The sequence below is a fragment of the Neopsephotus bourkii genome, unplaced genomic scaffold (genome assembly GCF_033783945.1).
Source record: "Neopsephotus bourkii isolate Nb327-2 ecotype Australia unplaced genomic scaffold, CSIRO-AGI_Nbou_v1 NB_923, whole genome shotgun sequence".
NCBI classification, from domain to species: domain Eukaryota; kingdom Metazoa; phylum Chordata; class Aves; order Psittaciformes; family Psittacidae; genus Neopsephotus; species Neopsephotus bourkii.
In genome coordinates, this window is record NW_026901417.1 from 8,804 (window position 1) to 25,094 (window position 16,291).

General features: G+C 54.1%; 1 protein-coding gene across 7 annotated transcripts; it reads left to right on the top strand.

Moving 5' to 3' along the window:
• The first annotated feature begins 3,114 nt into the window (after positions 1 to 3,114).
• Positions 3,115 to 13,795, top strand: LOC133214661 (T-cell surface glycoprotein CD1b-3-like). 7 transcript variants are annotated; one of them, XR_009726186.1, is made up of 7 exons: positions 3,115 to 3,938; positions 4,342 to 4,599; positions 4,758 to 5,039; positions 5,146 to 5,430; positions 5,537 to 5,633; positions 5,807 to 5,967; positions 10,457 to 10,557. XR_009726186.1 is itself a non-coding variant. In XM_061357760.1 (7 exons), the coding sequence occupies exons 2-7, from the start codon at positions 10,494 to 10,496 to the stop codon at positions 13,669 to 13,671; spliced, it is 1,035 nt and encodes a 344-aa protein (XP_061213744.1). In that variant the 5' UTR covers positions 5,836 to 5,967; positions 10,457 to 10,493; the 3' UTR covers positions 13,672 to 13,795. The 7 variants fall into 7 exon arrangements, 5 of the variants coding, with proteins under 5 accessions (XP_061213742.1, XP_061213743.1, XP_061213741.1 ...); XM_061357760.1 differs by lacking the exons at positions 3,115 to 3,938; positions 4,342 to 4,599; positions 4,758 to 5,039; positions 5,146 to 5,430; positions 5,537 to 5,633 and adding exons at positions 11,760 to 12,017; positions 12,602 to 12,883; positions 12,990 to 13,274; positions 13,396 to 13,495; positions 13,626 to 13,795 and having other exon boundaries at positions 5,836 to 5,967; XM_061357761.1 differs by lacking the exons at positions 3,115 to 3,938; positions 4,342 to 4,599; positions 4,758 to 5,039; positions 5,146 to 5,430; positions 5,537 to 5,633 and adding exons at positions 11,763 to 12,017; positions 12,602 to 12,883; positions 12,990 to 13,274; positions 13,396 to 13,495; positions 13,626 to 13,795 and having other exon boundaries at positions 5,836 to 5,967.
• The last annotated feature ends 2,496 nt before the right edge of the window (positions 13,796 to 16,291 follow it).

A 16,291-nucleotide genomic window follows, 5' to 3' on the forward strand; every position in this document is an offset into this window, starting at 1 on the left:
CAATTCAATTTGCTAAGCAGAGAAGAATACAAATCTAAGACCTTCTCACTCATTATGCACAATCATCTCTTACCTTGTGGCACTGCCCATGCACCCACTGGGGCTCTTTAGGGCATTCATTGCCCAGTGACAATTTCTCCCTGTTCTGGTTCAATAACACATTTATCAGTAATCAGTAAGGTGTGCCCTTCTACTATTGCTTTCTAGTATTTCCTTTTCCTGGAAGCTGCCCTTATTAACCGTATTCCAGAAGTATTTGTGCTGAGACTGAAATGTTCTACACAGACTAACAGCACCTGCTGCAAATGGTTTTACAAAGTGCTGGGGAAAACTGAAACTCTGATGTCATCCATGGGAGCTGCAGATGTGTGTAAAATGAAAATTAAAACATTCATGTTTTCACTAAGAACACGTACCTTTCCTCAGGGTTTGGATGGGCTTGGAGAGGTTTCTACCAGCTGCAAATGGAAGCTGGAGCACTACTGAATTATTGGTGCGAATTGCAGGAAATGCCACAGCAAGGAAAGAGGGGAAAAAAAAATAAAGTGTGTTTGGATATACAAACACATTCTTACATATGCCATGGAGATAAACAACTGTGCACATGGGTGTAAGGTGCCCCAAGCCTCCCAATTAAGGAGAAATGGGAGCCAGCCTCCGCATGGGGACAATGGAGTTCAGAAAGGCATAAAAAGGAATGTAGTTTGGGTGCCAAATCAACCACAGGCTTGAATGTGCTGTTTCAAAGGGTTTGGTTTTATAGGGCAACTTCCTGGCAAATTTTCACAGGACAAGTCTCTGGCAGCCATGTGTGAGCCAACTATTAGCTGAACCAGAAGAAAACCCAGCTGGCCTGTGGCCACATGCACCACAACTCTAGAAGGGCTTATTCTCCCCTGCCCAAACCCTGTGAACCACAGTGCTGTGGGCATGAGTGAATTTCCCTGACAGCCAGAGTCATCTGCTGACTCATGACATGTGCGTGGCTCGAGAGCCTCACTGGAGGAGGAGTGATGCTGAGTCTCTCTGAGACCTTGATGAACTAGGACAGACAGATGAAACTTTAAGCTGCCCGCAGGTCTCACCTCCAAGCTGAGACCCTACAAAAGACCCTACAAACACACACACGGAAGCCCCAAGCATTTCAAGAGGCTATTGAGGTGTTTCAGCCTGGACAGGTGGGTGCTGGTGCCCTCCCACTCAGTGCAGCACCCAGAGGCACTGCAGCCCTGCACACTGCACCACAACTCACCCAGCACAACTCTGGGACTAGGAGGGGTTACAGCCCTCACTTGAGAGTGGACTGCAAGGACCATTGGCAACTGAGGGGAATGCAAGGACCAGTGTTAGCAGTGGGGTCTGAGAGGAGGAGTAGTTACAGGAGGTGGAACTGTGAAGTCCACTTGGTGGGGGTGGACCTGAAGTCACCTAGGAAGACTATAAGAACCAACTAACAAAGGACATGACAATATCAAGGAGGCAGCAGCTGTGACCTCTGCTGCAGGAGGTAAGGAAGCAGAGGGGAAAAAAACCCATGAGGGCAAGCACATTTGATAGAGAAAAGGAAGAGCCAAAGCAAAACTTCTGGTCCACTCCAACAGTGGGAGAGATGTGGGGGAAAATCTGTGGGCGACAAACACCTCTGAGAAAAGTCAGGTGCTGCGACTGCCCTACATGCTACTCAGCCACCAGTGACAGCTCATGCACAAGGCAGAGACCTGCTAATGGTCTATCAGCTGCTCAGCAGGAAGTGACCAACAGTCACCCTTATAGGGGAGGACAAATGGCCACCTCATAACACTGCAAGGACAAAAGCCCCCTGCCCCTTTCCCCCACTTCCCTCATTTCACCCATGGCTGTGCTTTGCCATCCCACCAGCCAAGCAGCCTCCTCTGGTGGCCCTACCGGCGTGGATGCAGCCATCGTGGTGGCATGGCTGGACATTCCCTGGGGGGTGCCGAGGTGAGCTGCTGGGGAAGTTGGTGTCATTTCTGGGCCTGCCAGGCCACCACAGCATGCCAACTTCTCTGAGGGACAGCTCCACAGAAGGGAAGGGGTTCAGTGTCCTTGTCTCTCCAAGGCTGACTCAGTGTCTTTGGGTGCTGGAAGTCAGCCCACAGCAACCCCATATGGGCCTTCCCCATGTTCCCACCACAGCTTAGAACATCTGAGACGGAGACATGGAGCATACTTGAACCGATTTGTGTTTGGAGGGGTCTCATGTTATCCTGTCACATGGCAGATGGGACACCTAAGCCCTGCTGGTATTTGGAGGTTATCAGTGCAACCCCTTAAACTTCCCCTTGGCTGTGGATTCAGTTCTGCCTTTGCCCCCCAGCATGAGCACTCCCAAGAAAGGGGAAGAGAAACTGCAGGGTGAGGAGAGATACCACAAGACAGCCAAGGAGGAGCAGTGAATAAGGGACATTGTGTTGGTGAGGCCAGCTCTAGGCACCCCATTGTCCTTTGCGTGCTGCCCAGTGGTGACAGTGGAGACAGAGCAGGGAGATGATCCCCACCATTCCTGCTCCCATGCTTAGGGGGCACTTGAGGAGGGGGACAGGGTTCCCCACTGAAGTGGGTGGGAAGGAAAGGGGAGTGCCAGGCTGCAGCCCAGCCCCAGGCACTCTCTTGGAAGTGTGTTTGGGAGAGTTTGGGCTCCCAAGCACTGTGGAGTGCAGCGAAGGGGAGAGGCAGCTCCCAGGCCCCGTGGCTTGCATAGAGCTCCATGGAAATGGGGAGGCTGCTCATCCACAGCAGGCCCCTGGAATGGGCTTTGGGGTGGGGGGACCATGGTCCCATCCATGTCCCAGCTTGAGGATCCTGCCCGGCCAAGTGCCACCACTCCAATTGTCCATTGTCTGTCCAGTGGGAAACAGCCCCTTCCAGGCCCCACAGCCCATCTCTGCCCTTGACGTCCATCACACTACAGCTCCTCCAGCCCACCGACTGCCTGTGCCCCAAGAGGAACTCCTGAAGCAGATGCCTCCTCCAGCCCTGCCTGCACCATCCCTGATTTCGTGGCCACAGGCTGGGCTGGAGTTGCTCATCACCACCTCCCTGGGAAGCCCCTTCCCCAGCATCAGGACAGTGGTGCTGAGGGGTCAGGGGATATTACCAGCTCTCCCCATTCTCATCCCCCAGAGCCATTCATGGCCACGGTCTTTGTCCACACCCCTGGCCCACCTCTGCTCCTGTTGGTTTGACACAGCACCAGCTTCTACCAGCAGCTCATCAGCATGGCCAGGCCATGGAGATCTGGGAGGTAACAAAGAGGCATGGGGGCAGTGCACAGCCTGGGGGCATGGGGAGCACAGGCCTGCAGCTGGGCTCTGGGAACAGGCTTTGCCTTCCCTGGAGGAAATACAGCCACATCAGGGCCAATCTCCCAGTTAAGTAGAAGAGCAGAGCAGAGCGGTAAATCTGTGCCATGCAGGGAAAGGCGTGCTGGGCATGAGCGGCACCGAGGGACACTCCTGTCAGGGACAGTGGCTGAAGCCCATGGCCAGATGGCACCTCCACCTGCAACGGGGGTAGAAAAGAGGGATCAGGTCACCCACACTGCCCTGATTGTCAAGGTGCTGCTGCAGACACGAGGGACCCCTTCCTGCAGTCAGCGGGATGGCCTCACTGCCACACAGATGCCAATAGAACTCAAGCCGTAGACCAGCCCACCCCAAGCAGGAACCTCAGGGCCCTCCCCAAAACCTCATTGCCAGGCCCCTTGGCTGCCAGGACCACTAGCATCAGCAGAGCTGCCCAGGCGGAGCCATCCTGAGGAGAAGTGTGCAGCCACATCTCTCACAGTCCCTTTCTCCTGCCACTGCTCCCAGTACTGCATGCTCAGGGCCTCGCTGCTGGCTCCATGCAACCCTGTTGCTGCTGCCTCTTCCTTCTCTGCGTCTTCCACTTCCCGGGGACATGGGCAGACCTGGAGGGTAAGTGGGAGGTCTGGCTTATTCACACCTGCTTCTATGCCCCTTTGGGACCCCATGCACAACGGGCTTCATGCTCCTGGCCTGCCTTGGTCTGTTTGCTCCTCACCCCTTCCGGCTCCACTCCTCTCCTGCAGCAATGGGGCCCCATGCACAACGGGCTTCATGCTCCTGGCCTGCCTTGGTCTGTTTGCTCCTCACCCCTTCCGGCTCCACTCCTCTCCTGCAGCAATGCACCCACCACAGGTGCATGCAGTGAGTGGGATCTGGAGCTGCCAAGGATCCAGGGGGTTTATGCAGGGCCTGCAGGTTCCTGCATCCCTGATGACCCATCACTTAGCCCCCCACACTTTTCCCAGCCGTCTACTCCCACTCCAATTAACCCTGATGCTCCTTTCTTACGTAGGGTCCTTCACTGTGCGGCTGCTCCAGACTTCCTTTTTCCAAAATGCATCCTTTGTGGATACAGAGGGGCTGGGACTGCTGCAAGACATAGAGCTTGGTTCTCTTGATAAGCGCACCTGGTCCATACGCTTCCACCAGCCCTGGGTGCACCCAGCCCTGCTCCGCAGTGACTGGGACACCATTCAGAACATGATCAGGATATATTTGAAAAAGTTCATTCACCTTATCAGAGAAGGTGCAGCTGAGAGGAATGTGCCCTGTGAGTATCCAGTCTTCTCTGCACCCCTTCTCTGAACTGCACCTGGGAAATGGGATGGGTCTGGCAGTGCTCAAGCTGCACGGGAGATACTGGACACATCCAGTGGAATGCAGTTCCCAGCCCCTCATGCAAGCTCTCTCTTCTGTCTGCCCCTCCAGACCCTTTTGTGACACAGTGCATGGCGGGCTGTGAGGTTTACCCCAACAGGACCTCCCAAGCCTTCGCCTATGTGGCCTACAATGGCCAGGACTTCCTCAGCCTGGACAGAAACAATGACACCTGGGTCGTCTACCAAGACAACAACTTCACACGGTACGTCCAGGCTGTCCTCCAGAACTATACCGCCTTCAGTGAGCTGGTGGAAGTCCTCTTCAACGAGACCTGCGTTGACGACATGGAAGTCTTAGTGCACTATGGGAAGGCAGCTCTGGAGAGACAAGGTGAGACCATCCTGACCTCAGCATGGCCACCACAAAGTCTCACACACTCTGGGAACAAGCGTTGTCCCACCGAGGCTCCCCCAAACCCTTTGCTCTTGCCCTCCAGAGACTCCCCTGGCCACAGTCTTCGCCCGCACGCCCAACCCAGCCCAGCTCCTGCTGGTTTGCCGTGTCACCGGCTTCTACCCACGGTCCATCAGTGTGGCATGGCTGCGGGATGGCAAGGAGGTGCCACCAGGCCCGGCTCTCAACACCACTGCCATCCTGCCCAATGCTGACCTCACCTACCAGCTCCGCAGCGTCCTGGCTGTGTTTCCCCACGACGGGCACAGCTACGCCTGCCGTGTGCGTCACCGCAGCCTGGGCACCCGCAGCCTCCTCATCCCGTGGGGTAGGTAACACCCATGGGGACAGGGATGGGGGTCCTGACCCGCTCTGTTCCATGGGATGGAACAAAGCATGGAAAGCTCATGGCAGTGTCTGCTTGTGTTTCCCAGGGAATGCAGAGATTGTCCTGATTGCAGGGCTCGGGGCTGGGCTGCTGGCAGCCTTGGCGGTGGCAGCTGTCATAGCACATTGCATGTGGAGATGCAGGTAAAGCCCCTTTTTTGCCCCACAGAGCAGCACTAGGAGAGGACTGGAGAAAATGCCACAGTAGACTGCTGTACTTAGCACTGGAGCTCCTGCTGCGGCTCTACTAGCCATTGTCTACAGCCCAGAAGGTCTCTTCCACAGAGTAGCCATGAGTCTTCTCCCTCTCATTTCAGAAAACACCAGCAGATGGAGGTATCAGAGTCCAGGAACTCCATCCTGAGCAAAGAAGCTTAGCCCTGAAGGGAGCCAGCAGCCCCTGCCTCCTTCCACCACACTCCCACGGACAAAAACTCTACTTTCTAGTGCTTTGACAACTTTGGGGGCACTTCCAAGTGTAAGATCAACTTGGCTCAAAGGCACAGGGGGAAGGCCTGGGCGGACTTCTTACCCAATTCAATTTGCTAAGCAGAGAAGAATACGAATCTAAGACCTTCTCACTCATTATGCACAATCATCTCTTACCTTGTGGCACTGCCCATGCACCCACTGGGGCTCTTTAGGGCATTCATTGCCCAGTGACAATTTCTCCCTGTTCTGGTTCAATAACACATTTATCAGTAATCAGTAAGGTGTGCCCTTCTACTATTGCTTTCTAGTATTTCCTTTTCCTGGAAGCTGCCCTTATTAACCGTATTCCAGAAGTATTTGTGCTGAGACTGAAATGTTCTACACAGACTAACAGCACCTGCTGCAAATGGTTTTACAAAGTGCTGGGGAAAACTGAAACTCTGATGTCATCCATGGGAGCTGCAGATGTGTGTAAAATGAAAATTAAAACATTCATGTTTTCACTAAGAACACGTACCTTTCCTCAGGGTTTGGATGGGCTTGGAGAGGTTTCTACCAGCTGCAAATGGAAGCTGGAGCACTACTGAATTATTGGTGCGAATTGCAGGAAATGCCACAGCAAGGAAAGAGGGGAAAAAAAAATAAAGTGTGTTTGGATATACAAACACATTCTTACATATGCCATGGAGATAAACAACTGTGCACATGGGTGTAAGGTGCCCCAAGCCTCCCAATTAAGGAGAAATGGGAGCCAGCCTCCGCATGGGGACAATGGAGTTCAGAAAGGCATAAAAAGGAATGTAGTTTGGGTGCCAAATCAACCACAGGCTTGAATGTGCTGTTTCAAAGGGTTTGGTTTTATAGGGCAACTTCCTGGCAAATTTTCACAGGACAAGTCTCTGGCAGCCATGTGTGAGCCAACTATTAGCTGAACCAGAAGAAAACCCAGCTGGCCTGTGGCCACATGCACCACAACTCTAGAAGGGCTTATTCTCCCCTGCCCAAACCCTGTGAACCACAGTGCTGTGGGCATGAGTGAATTTCCCTGACAGCCAGAGTCATCTGCTGACTCATGACATGTGCGTGGCTCGAGAGCCTCACTGGAGGAGGAGTGATGCTGAGTCTCTCTGAGACCTTGATGAACTAGGACAGACAGATGAAACTTTAAGCTGCCCGCAGGTCTCACCTCCAAGCTGAGACCCTACAAAAGACCCTACAAACACACACACGGAAGCCCCAAGCATTTCAAGAGGCTATTGAGGTGTTTCAGCCTGGACAGGTGGGTGCTGGTGCCCTCCCACTCAGTGCAGCACCCAGAGGCACTGCAGCCCTGCACACTGCACCACAACTCACCCAGCACAACTCTGGGACTAGGAGGGGTTACAGCCCTCACTTGAGAGTGGACTGCAAGGACCATTGGCAACTGAGGGGAATGCAAGGACCAGTGTTAGCAGTGGGGTCTGAGAGGAGGAGTAGTTACAGGAGGTGGAACTGTGAAGTCCACTTGGTGGGGGTGGACCTGAAGTCACCTAGGAAGACTATAAGAACCAACTAACAAAGGACATGACAATATCAAGGAGGCAGCAGCTGTGACCTCTGCTGCAGGAGGTAAGGAAGCAGAGGGGAAAAAAACCCATGAGGGCAAGCACATTTGATAGAGAAAAGGAAGAGCCAAAGCAAAACTTCTGGTCCACTCCAACAGTGGGAGAGATGTGGGGGAAAATCTGTGGGCGACAAACACCTCTGAGAAAAGTCAGGTGCTGCGACTGCCCTACATGCTACTCAGCCACCAGTGACAGCTCATGCACAAGGCAGAGACCTGCTAATGGTCTATCAGCTGCTCAGCAGGAAGTGACCAACAGTCACCCTTATAGGGGAGGACAAATGGCCACCTCATAACACTGCAAGGACAAAAGCCCCCTGCCCCTTTCCCCCACTTCCCTCATTTCACCCATGGCTGTGCTTTGCCATCCCACCAGCCAAGCAGCCTCCTCTGGTGGCCCTACCGGCGTGGATGCAGCCATCGTGGTGGCATGGCTGGACATTCCCTGGGGGGTGCCGAGGTGAGCTGCTGGGGAAGTTGGTGTCATTTCTGGGCCTGCCAGGCCACCACAGCATGCCAACTTCTCTGAGGGACAGCTCCACAGAAGGGAAGGGGTTCAGTGTCCTTGTCTCTCCAAGGCTGACTCAGTGTCTTTGGGTGCTGGAAGTCAGCCCACAGCAACCCCATATGGGCCTTCCCCATGTTCCCACCACAGCTTAGAACATCTGAGACGGAGACATGGAGCATACTTGAACCGATTTGTGTTTGGAGGGGTCTCATGTTATCCTGTCACATGGCAGATGGGACACCTAAGCCCTGCTGGTATTTGGAGGTTATCAGTGCAACCCCTTAAACTTCCCCTTGGCTGTGGATTCAGTTCTGCCTTTGCCCCCCAGCATGAGCACTCCCAAGAAAGGGGAAGAGAAACTGCAGGGTGAGGAGAGATACCACAAGACAGCCAAGGAGGAGCAGTGAATAAGGGACATTGTGTTGGTGAGGCCAGCTCTAGGCACCCCATTGTCCTTTGCGTGCTGCCCAGTGGTGACAGTGGAGACAGAGCAGGGAGATGATCCCCACCATTCCTGCTCCCATGCTTAGGGGGCACTTGAGGAGGGGGACAGGGTTCCCCACTGAAGTGGGTGGGAAGGAAAGGGGAGTGCCAGGCTGCAGCCCAGCCCCAGGCACTCTCTTGGAAGTGTGTTTGGGAGAGTTTGGGCTCCCAAGCACTGTGGGGTGCAGCGAAGGGGAGAGGCAGCTCCCAGGCCCCGTGGCTTGCATAGAGCTCCATGGAAATGGGGAGGCTGCTCATCCACAGCAGGCCCCTGGAATGGGCTTTGGGGTGGGGGGACCATGGTCCCATCCATGTCCCAGCTTGAGGATCCTGCCCGGCCAAGTGCCACCACTCCAATTGTCCATTGTCTGTCCAGTGGGAAACAGCCCCTTCCAGGCCCCACAGCCCATCTCTGCCCTTGACGTCCATCACACTACAGCTCCTCCAGCCCACCGACTGCCTGTGCCCCAAGAGGAACTCCTGAAGCAGATGCCTCCTCCAGCCCTGCCTGCACCATCCCTGATTTCGTGGCCACAGGCTGGGCTGGAGTTGCTCATCACCACCTCCCTGGGAAGCCCCTTCCCCAGCATCAGGACAGTGGTGCTGAGGGGTCAGGGGATATTACCAGCTCTCCCCATTCTCATCCCCCAGAGCCATTCATGGCCACGGTCTTTGTCCACACCCCTGGCCCACCTCTGCTCCTGTTGGTTTGACACAGCACCAGCTTCTACCAGCAGCTCATCAGCATGGCCAGGCCATGGAGATCTGGGAGGTAACAAAGAGGCATGGGGGCAGTGCACAGCCTGGGGGCATGGGGAGCACAGGCCTGCAGCTGGGCTCTGGGAACAGGCTTTGCCTTCCCTGGAGGAAATACAGCCACATCAGGGCCAATCTCCCAGTTAAGTAGAAGAGCAGAGCAGAGCGGTAAATCTGTGCCATGCAGGGAAAGGCGTGCTGGGCATGAGCGGCACCGAGGGACACTCCTGTCAGGGACAGTGGCTGAAGCCCATGGCCAGATGGCACCTCCACCTGCAACGGGGGTAGAAAAGAGGGATCAGGTCACCCACACTGCCCTGATTGTCAAGGTGCTGCCGCAGACACGAGGGACCCCTTCCTGCAGTCAGCGGGATGGCCTCACTGCCACACAGATGCCAACAGAACTCAAGCCGTAGACCAGCCCACCCCAAGCAGGAACCTCGGGGCCCTCCCCAAAACCTCATTGCCAGGCCCCTTGGCTGCCAGGACCACTAGCATCAGCAGAGCTGCCCAGGCGGAGCCATCCTGAGGAGAAGTGTGCAGCCACATCTCTCACAGTCCCTTTCTCCTGCCACTGCTCCCAGTACTGCATGCTCAGGGCCTCGCTGCTGGCTCCATGCAACCCTGTTGCTGCTGCCTTTTCCTACTCCTCCTTCTCCTCTGCTTTTTCCTTAGGAATTTCCGCCGGGTCCAGCACTCAAGCTGAGCACCAAGCTGTCTAATGTTGACCCAAAGCATCTGTTCTCCACTGACAGGACCGTGGCTGTCTTTCTCCACTCACAGCTGAAACCCAAAACCATCATCAGCTGCATGAGAGCCCATGCACCCTGCAGGAACAGGGATAGGAGTGACGCACCATTGGTGTGGAGGACGAGTCAGAGAGGACACAAACTGGCTCCTTGAGCATCCGTTTTCTCCTCCTGCCTTTTCCCATGCCTCCCTTTCTCTGCCCTCTCCTCCTGCCGGGGGTGTCCCCAGCCTCTCACAATACTTGGTGCTCAAGACCTTACTTCAGCTTTCCTCCACCCCACGTGACCCCAGCGCCCACCAGTAGGAGGCTCCCAGCTCAGGACCTCTGGGCTCCTCTTGACGAATCTGCATCAGTCCCATTGGTGGGGAGCCGCCGCTGTGGGTGTTGGGCTGAGTGCAAGCGTGGGATGCTGCAAGTTCTTCCTCCTCCCACAGTCATTGTTTGTGCTGCTTCAGCCTTGCTGCCTGCACCATGCAGTCCTGTCATCTCTTCCTCTTTCTTCTGCTTCTGCCTGGGATGTGGGCAGACCCACAGGGTAAGTGAGCGCCCCGGCTCACCCGAACCACTCTCATCCCCCTGTCAGTGGATCCCACACAGCCAGGCCACCAGGCCACTGTCCCCTGCATAGCCCAGATGATCCCCAGCACCAAAGTCATACCCCCCCCCCCCTCCCCACTGCACAGCACCCAACCGTGCCCTGTTCCAGCCAGCCCTCTCTATTCTTGCCTCCAGTTCAGGGCTTCATGCCACACTGGCTCCAGTACAGAGGCTCGGATACTCAAGCAGAAGTGAGGCCAGGGGTCCCCAGTCAGGCCTGGGTGTTGGGGTTCTCCCAGAAGTGCCTTCCTCCTTCAGGGAGTCTGTGGGTGCCAAGGGTGTCTCAGCCCTACATGGTGCTGTGGGCCTCTTCCAGCAGCCCTTTGTTTGTTGGGGAGCTGCACATTCATAAGGGTGTTTCAGGTGCTGCTGTTGCACACAGCATTTCACCACAGCCCTGTGAGAGCTCATGTTTCCGACGGTGAGCAGCAGTAGGCATGAGAATGCAGGACTGATCTCTGGGCTGGGCTACTCTCCTGCACTGTCAGTGTTCTGTGTCCTTAAGCTATCGATGCTGAGAGCCCCCAGACTTGTGCAAAATGCCCTTTTCCCTTCTCCATCCTCCACATCCTCTGTGCTGTGTGCAGGTGTCTGGCAGATAAGGGTCCTGGCATGGGTGCTTCTTCTGTGGGGAGTATCACTCCAAATAAGCACTGATGTACCCCCACCATCTGCTCTGCACAGCCAGACAGTAGGTGCTGGGCAGGAGGGAGGAGGGGACGGATGAGGATGAGGTGCCTGAAATCATGTATGGGAGAGATACACCTCACTGAATGTAAAATAGGGAAGGAAAAATAATAGTGGAGGCAGAGGAAGTTCAGACAGAAAAGTAACTTCACAGAATAGCATATGCTTTATAGAATCATAGAATAGTTTGGGTTGGAAGGGACATTAAAGGCCATCTAGTCAAATCCCCTACAATAAGCAGGGACATCTTCAACATGATCAGGTTGCTCAGAGCTCCATCCAACCTACCCTTGAATGTTTCTGGTGAAGGAGCATCTACCACCTTTGTGGGCAACCTGTGCCAGTGTTTCACCATCCTCGCCATAAAAGATTTCTTCCTTAAATCTAGTTTGAATCCCCTGTTTCCACTCCAGACCCCCCACTCATCTTTCCCATCCCCACCCTTTTTCCCAGCAGAGCCACAGTTTCTTCAGCTGCTCCACACCAGTGTCTTCACCATCAGCTCTGCTGACCTATCTATGGTGACTCTCCTGGAGGATGTGGCCATCTTGGCACTGGATCCTGGCAACTGGAGCATTCATTTCCATTGGCCCTGGGCCAGCCAGGCAACAGCCGAGGGTGATGCAGAGAAGATCAAGTCCCACTTAAAATTCTTTCTGCGCAATTTCATCCAATATGTGCACAAAACGGCCCAGCAAGTCCAACTGGACTGTGAGTATGGGGACAGCCTCAGCCAGAGCCTCAGTCCTTTTCCCTGGGTTGTGGCTGTGCCCTCATTTCCACTGGGGTGGCACCTGTGGAGTCTCATAGGGTTCAACAACTCCTGAAAGGGTAATGGGAAACACTGTGGCTGTCAGGGCACATGGCCAGCAGGGCTGGGCAGGACAGCATATCGGAAACACCCCTCAGGCCTCCTGCTGCTTGTCATAGCAGAATGCCTCTCTGCACTGTGGAATGACCATCAAATTTACTGGGCTGCCAGACCCACACAGCACAGATCAGAGAAAAAGAAATTTGAGGACAAATATTTGGGAGGACAATATTCTGTTTGAGCAAACATCCCACACTAATTGTGCCTGTGTCCACTCCAGCCTTCCAAGGGCACTGAGGGCTTGCAGCGTGTCCTGGGGCTTTCTGAAGCATGGCCCCATGCCCTGCTGCCCATTGCACACTGCTGCTCATCACACACTGCTGCTCATCACACCCCATCACACCCCTGCACGTGACTCCAGCCATATCCAGCTTTGTGCACCCATGTACCACACACTCATGGGACTTCTCTTCTGGCTCTGCAGACCCATTTGTGATACAGATCCGTGCGGGCTGTGTGCTGCACCCCAATAACACAAGCCGGGGCTTCATGGATGTCGGGGAGGGTGGCAGAGACCTCATTGTTTTCAACGTGGAGAGGCAGCACTGGGAGCCCCAACGGCCATCCCCCCTAGCAGAGCTGATCAGCTATGGCCTCACCAGCAAAAAGTCCATCTCATTGTTGCTGGTGCACCTCCTCTCCATCTTCTGCCCGAGCTACATGCTCACTCTGTGCAACTACGGAAGGGCTGATCTGGAGAGACAAGGTGAGACCATCCTGACCCTGGCATGGCCACCACAAAGCCCCCCACACACTGGGAACAAGCGTTGTCCCACCGGGGCTCCCCCAACCCCTTTGCTGTTGCCCTCCAGAGACTCCCCTGGCCACAGTCTTTGTCCGCACACCCAGCCCAGCCCAACTCCTGCTGGTTTGCCGTGTCACTGGCTTCTACCCACGGTCCATCAGCGTGGCGTGGCTGCGGGATGGCAAGGAGGTGCCACCAGGCCCGGCTCTCAACACCACTGCCATCCTGCCCAATGCTGACCTCACCTACCAGCTCCGCAGCGTCCTGGCTGTGTTTCCGCATGACAGGCACAGCTACGCCTGCCGTGTGCGTCACCGCAGCCTGGGCACCCGCAGCCTCCTCATCCCGTGGGGTAGGTAACACCCATGGGAATGGGGCACAGGTTGCAGATAGCAGCCACTGGCCCTGTGAAGGGCAGCTCCAGCTTGGTGCTGTCACAGTCAGAGGGCCACCCTCTTCTCTTTCTGTCATAGAAAACCTCAGCACAGCTCCAACTATCAGCATCATCATCATCACAGTGCTGCTCCTTGTGGCCATAGCCTTTGGTGGCGTGGTTTGGTGGTGGAAGTGCAGGTGAGGTCTCCCTCCTCGCAGCTGCTCCTGGGGTCATGGGCATATGGGTAAGGCCAGAAGTTTCAGCAGTAGCAACTCTACACAGATGAATCTCCCCAGTCCTGAGCTCATGATGCCTCCCTCCTTGCAGGAAATGTGCTGAGGCCACATGGGAGACCCAGGAATTCACCATTTGAGACCTGGCTGCCCGCCCAGCAATGATATTCTCACCACCATGCTTATGTCCCATCCCTTATGCATCAGCAACAACAGAGATTTGCTCTGGAAAACCACTATATTAAACAGCTACAACCTTGCTCAGCTGCACATGGCTCCTGTGGCTCTCACTCTTCTTCCCCCTCACGAGGTCACTCTAGGAAACCATCCAGTGCACCTCAGAGACCCCACATTATGGCCAGGAAGACTATCAATTTTTGTGGACACTGGCCAATTTCCCTAGCACATCAGGAGGAGCAATTCATCTGCCAACCTCTCCCACATCTCAGCATCTCTGTGGACAGTGTCTATCCTAACCCTGACCCAGGCCACACCAGTGTGGCGACACTGAGTGGCATGGGGGATGGAGCAGGCCACAAAACAGGGAGAAATGGAGGCATTTGAGCTGTTTCACTGGGGGAGGGGAGGACCCAAGTGGTACTTACAATCTCCTGACACAGGGAGGTGTTTCAAGCAGCTGCAAAGCTGCTCCAGCTCCAGTGCTGATCTCATCCTCTGTCCAGGTTGGTTTTGGGTTGGGATCTCCTCCACTCCTGACTCCTGCCCCTGCAAAAGCTGGAGTGATGGGGAACAGTCACCCTCCCAGTATGCATGACGCCAATAAAAAGCCATGCTGAGGCTCTGGGGGACTATGTATTTGAGTGACATGCTCCCAAGAAGGGGATGCGGCAGGTTGACCTTGGCTAGCTACCAGGTGCCCACCAAGCTGCTCTATTACTGCCTTTCCTCAACTGGGCAAAGGAGGAGAAAATACGACAAAAGGCTCATGGGTCAAGATAAGGACAGGGAGGTCACTCAGCAATTACCATCACAGGCAGAATAGACTTGGCTTAGGGAAATTAACTTAAGCTATTGCCAATCAAAATCAGAGTAGGATAATGAGAAACAAAAACAAAACTAAAACCACCTTCCCCTCCCTGCTGCCCGTCTTATTCCTGAGCTCAACTTCCCTGTTCACTACTCTACCTCCTCCTCCCAAGCAGTAGAGTGGACTGGGAGAATGGGGACTGCCATCTGTTTATTATGCGTTGTCTCTGTTGCTTGTTTCTCACCACCCTGTTCCAGCATGGGGTCCCACCCATAGGAGACGGTCCTTCATGAACTTCCCCAACATGGGTCCTTCCCATTGGGTGCAGTCCTTCAGGAGTGGACTGCTCCAGCACAGGTCCCCTGTGGGGTCACAGGGGTCAGGTGCGCAGAGACGTCTGGCGCACAGCATAGTTTCCCCTTGGGAGGTAGGGCTTGCAAGCAGGGGACTCGTTGACCGATAAAGCAGCTGTTAGTGTTCATGAGGGTGGATGGGGCGAGTCTGGGTTTTCGCCATATCCCAGGTTTTGGGAGCCAGGACGGACCTGCTGATGGCCATAGTGGAAGCAGGTGAAGGGTAGGTGAACCCACCAGGTCTCTGCTGCGTCCCAGGAACTGGGGGCCAGGACGGACCTGCTAATGACCACAGTGGAAGCAGGAGAAGGGTAAGTGGAACCATTGTGTGAATGTATCCGTGGGATCCCGTGTGTGAGAATTTTGTGTAGCTGAGACGTGGCACAGCTACAACGTGCGTGCGGAGTCCTGATCCATGGTTCCGTGTTCTCCATGAGGAGAGCGGCCAGAGACAGATGAAGTGTTTATGTTTCTTGTCTTGTACGTCTTGTCTGTGTGTAATCATTAGGAAGTTTAGGAATTGGGGGGAGGGTACAGCTACCCCTCCCACAGTGGTTAGCTCTACGCCAGAGTGAAACCTGAATTCTTGGTGTGGCACAAAGAACAGGTCCTTAGATATCAGAAAGGGATTCCATGTGTGCCCTGTGGAATTGTGACTATATATTATAGGTAGTATTTTGTGTGGATACTGTGGTAGTGTCCCTACTATAAAGCTTACTTCTATAGCCACTCAGAGTTCCAGTGGGCTAGACACTGTTCTGGGTGCGTTAGAAAATTTTATGGAAAATAATCAAAGATACCCAACCGGCCATTTAGAAGAACCAAAAATCAGTGAACTGATCTGTGGATGGAGCCATAGAGTCCCGGGAATTCATCAGGAAGTAAGAAAAGAAAATTGGAAGAGGGTTTGCAAGAAATACTGGAGACAACTACGAGATAGAAAGTAGACATGGGAGCAAGTCAAAGTAAAGAAATTTTGAAAAAGTGCCCCTTGGGATGTATTTTGGCATATTGGAAAGAAATTGCAGGGCCTGGAGGGACGGAGAATAAGAGAACTCTAATTAAATATTGTAATCAGTGGTGGGCTCTCTATAAATTAGAAGATGGGGTAAAGTGGCCACTTAATGGAACACTGGATTATAATACCATGTTACGGTTAATGTTGGTTTTGAGGAGAGAAGGGAAATGGGATGAAGTATCATACGCAGATACATTTTTCACTCTTCGAAACCACCCAGAGTGGCAGAGAACCTGTGGAATGATACCACCTCAGGATCCCCTGGTGTTAGCCCTGGAAAACAAAACCAAGCCCAAATGATGTCCATCATGTGATATTGGTCAGAGGTGTACTAAACAGGATAAAATTCACCGAGATGAAGATCAGGAATTAGTAGATGTATTTAAACACCCACCAAAGAG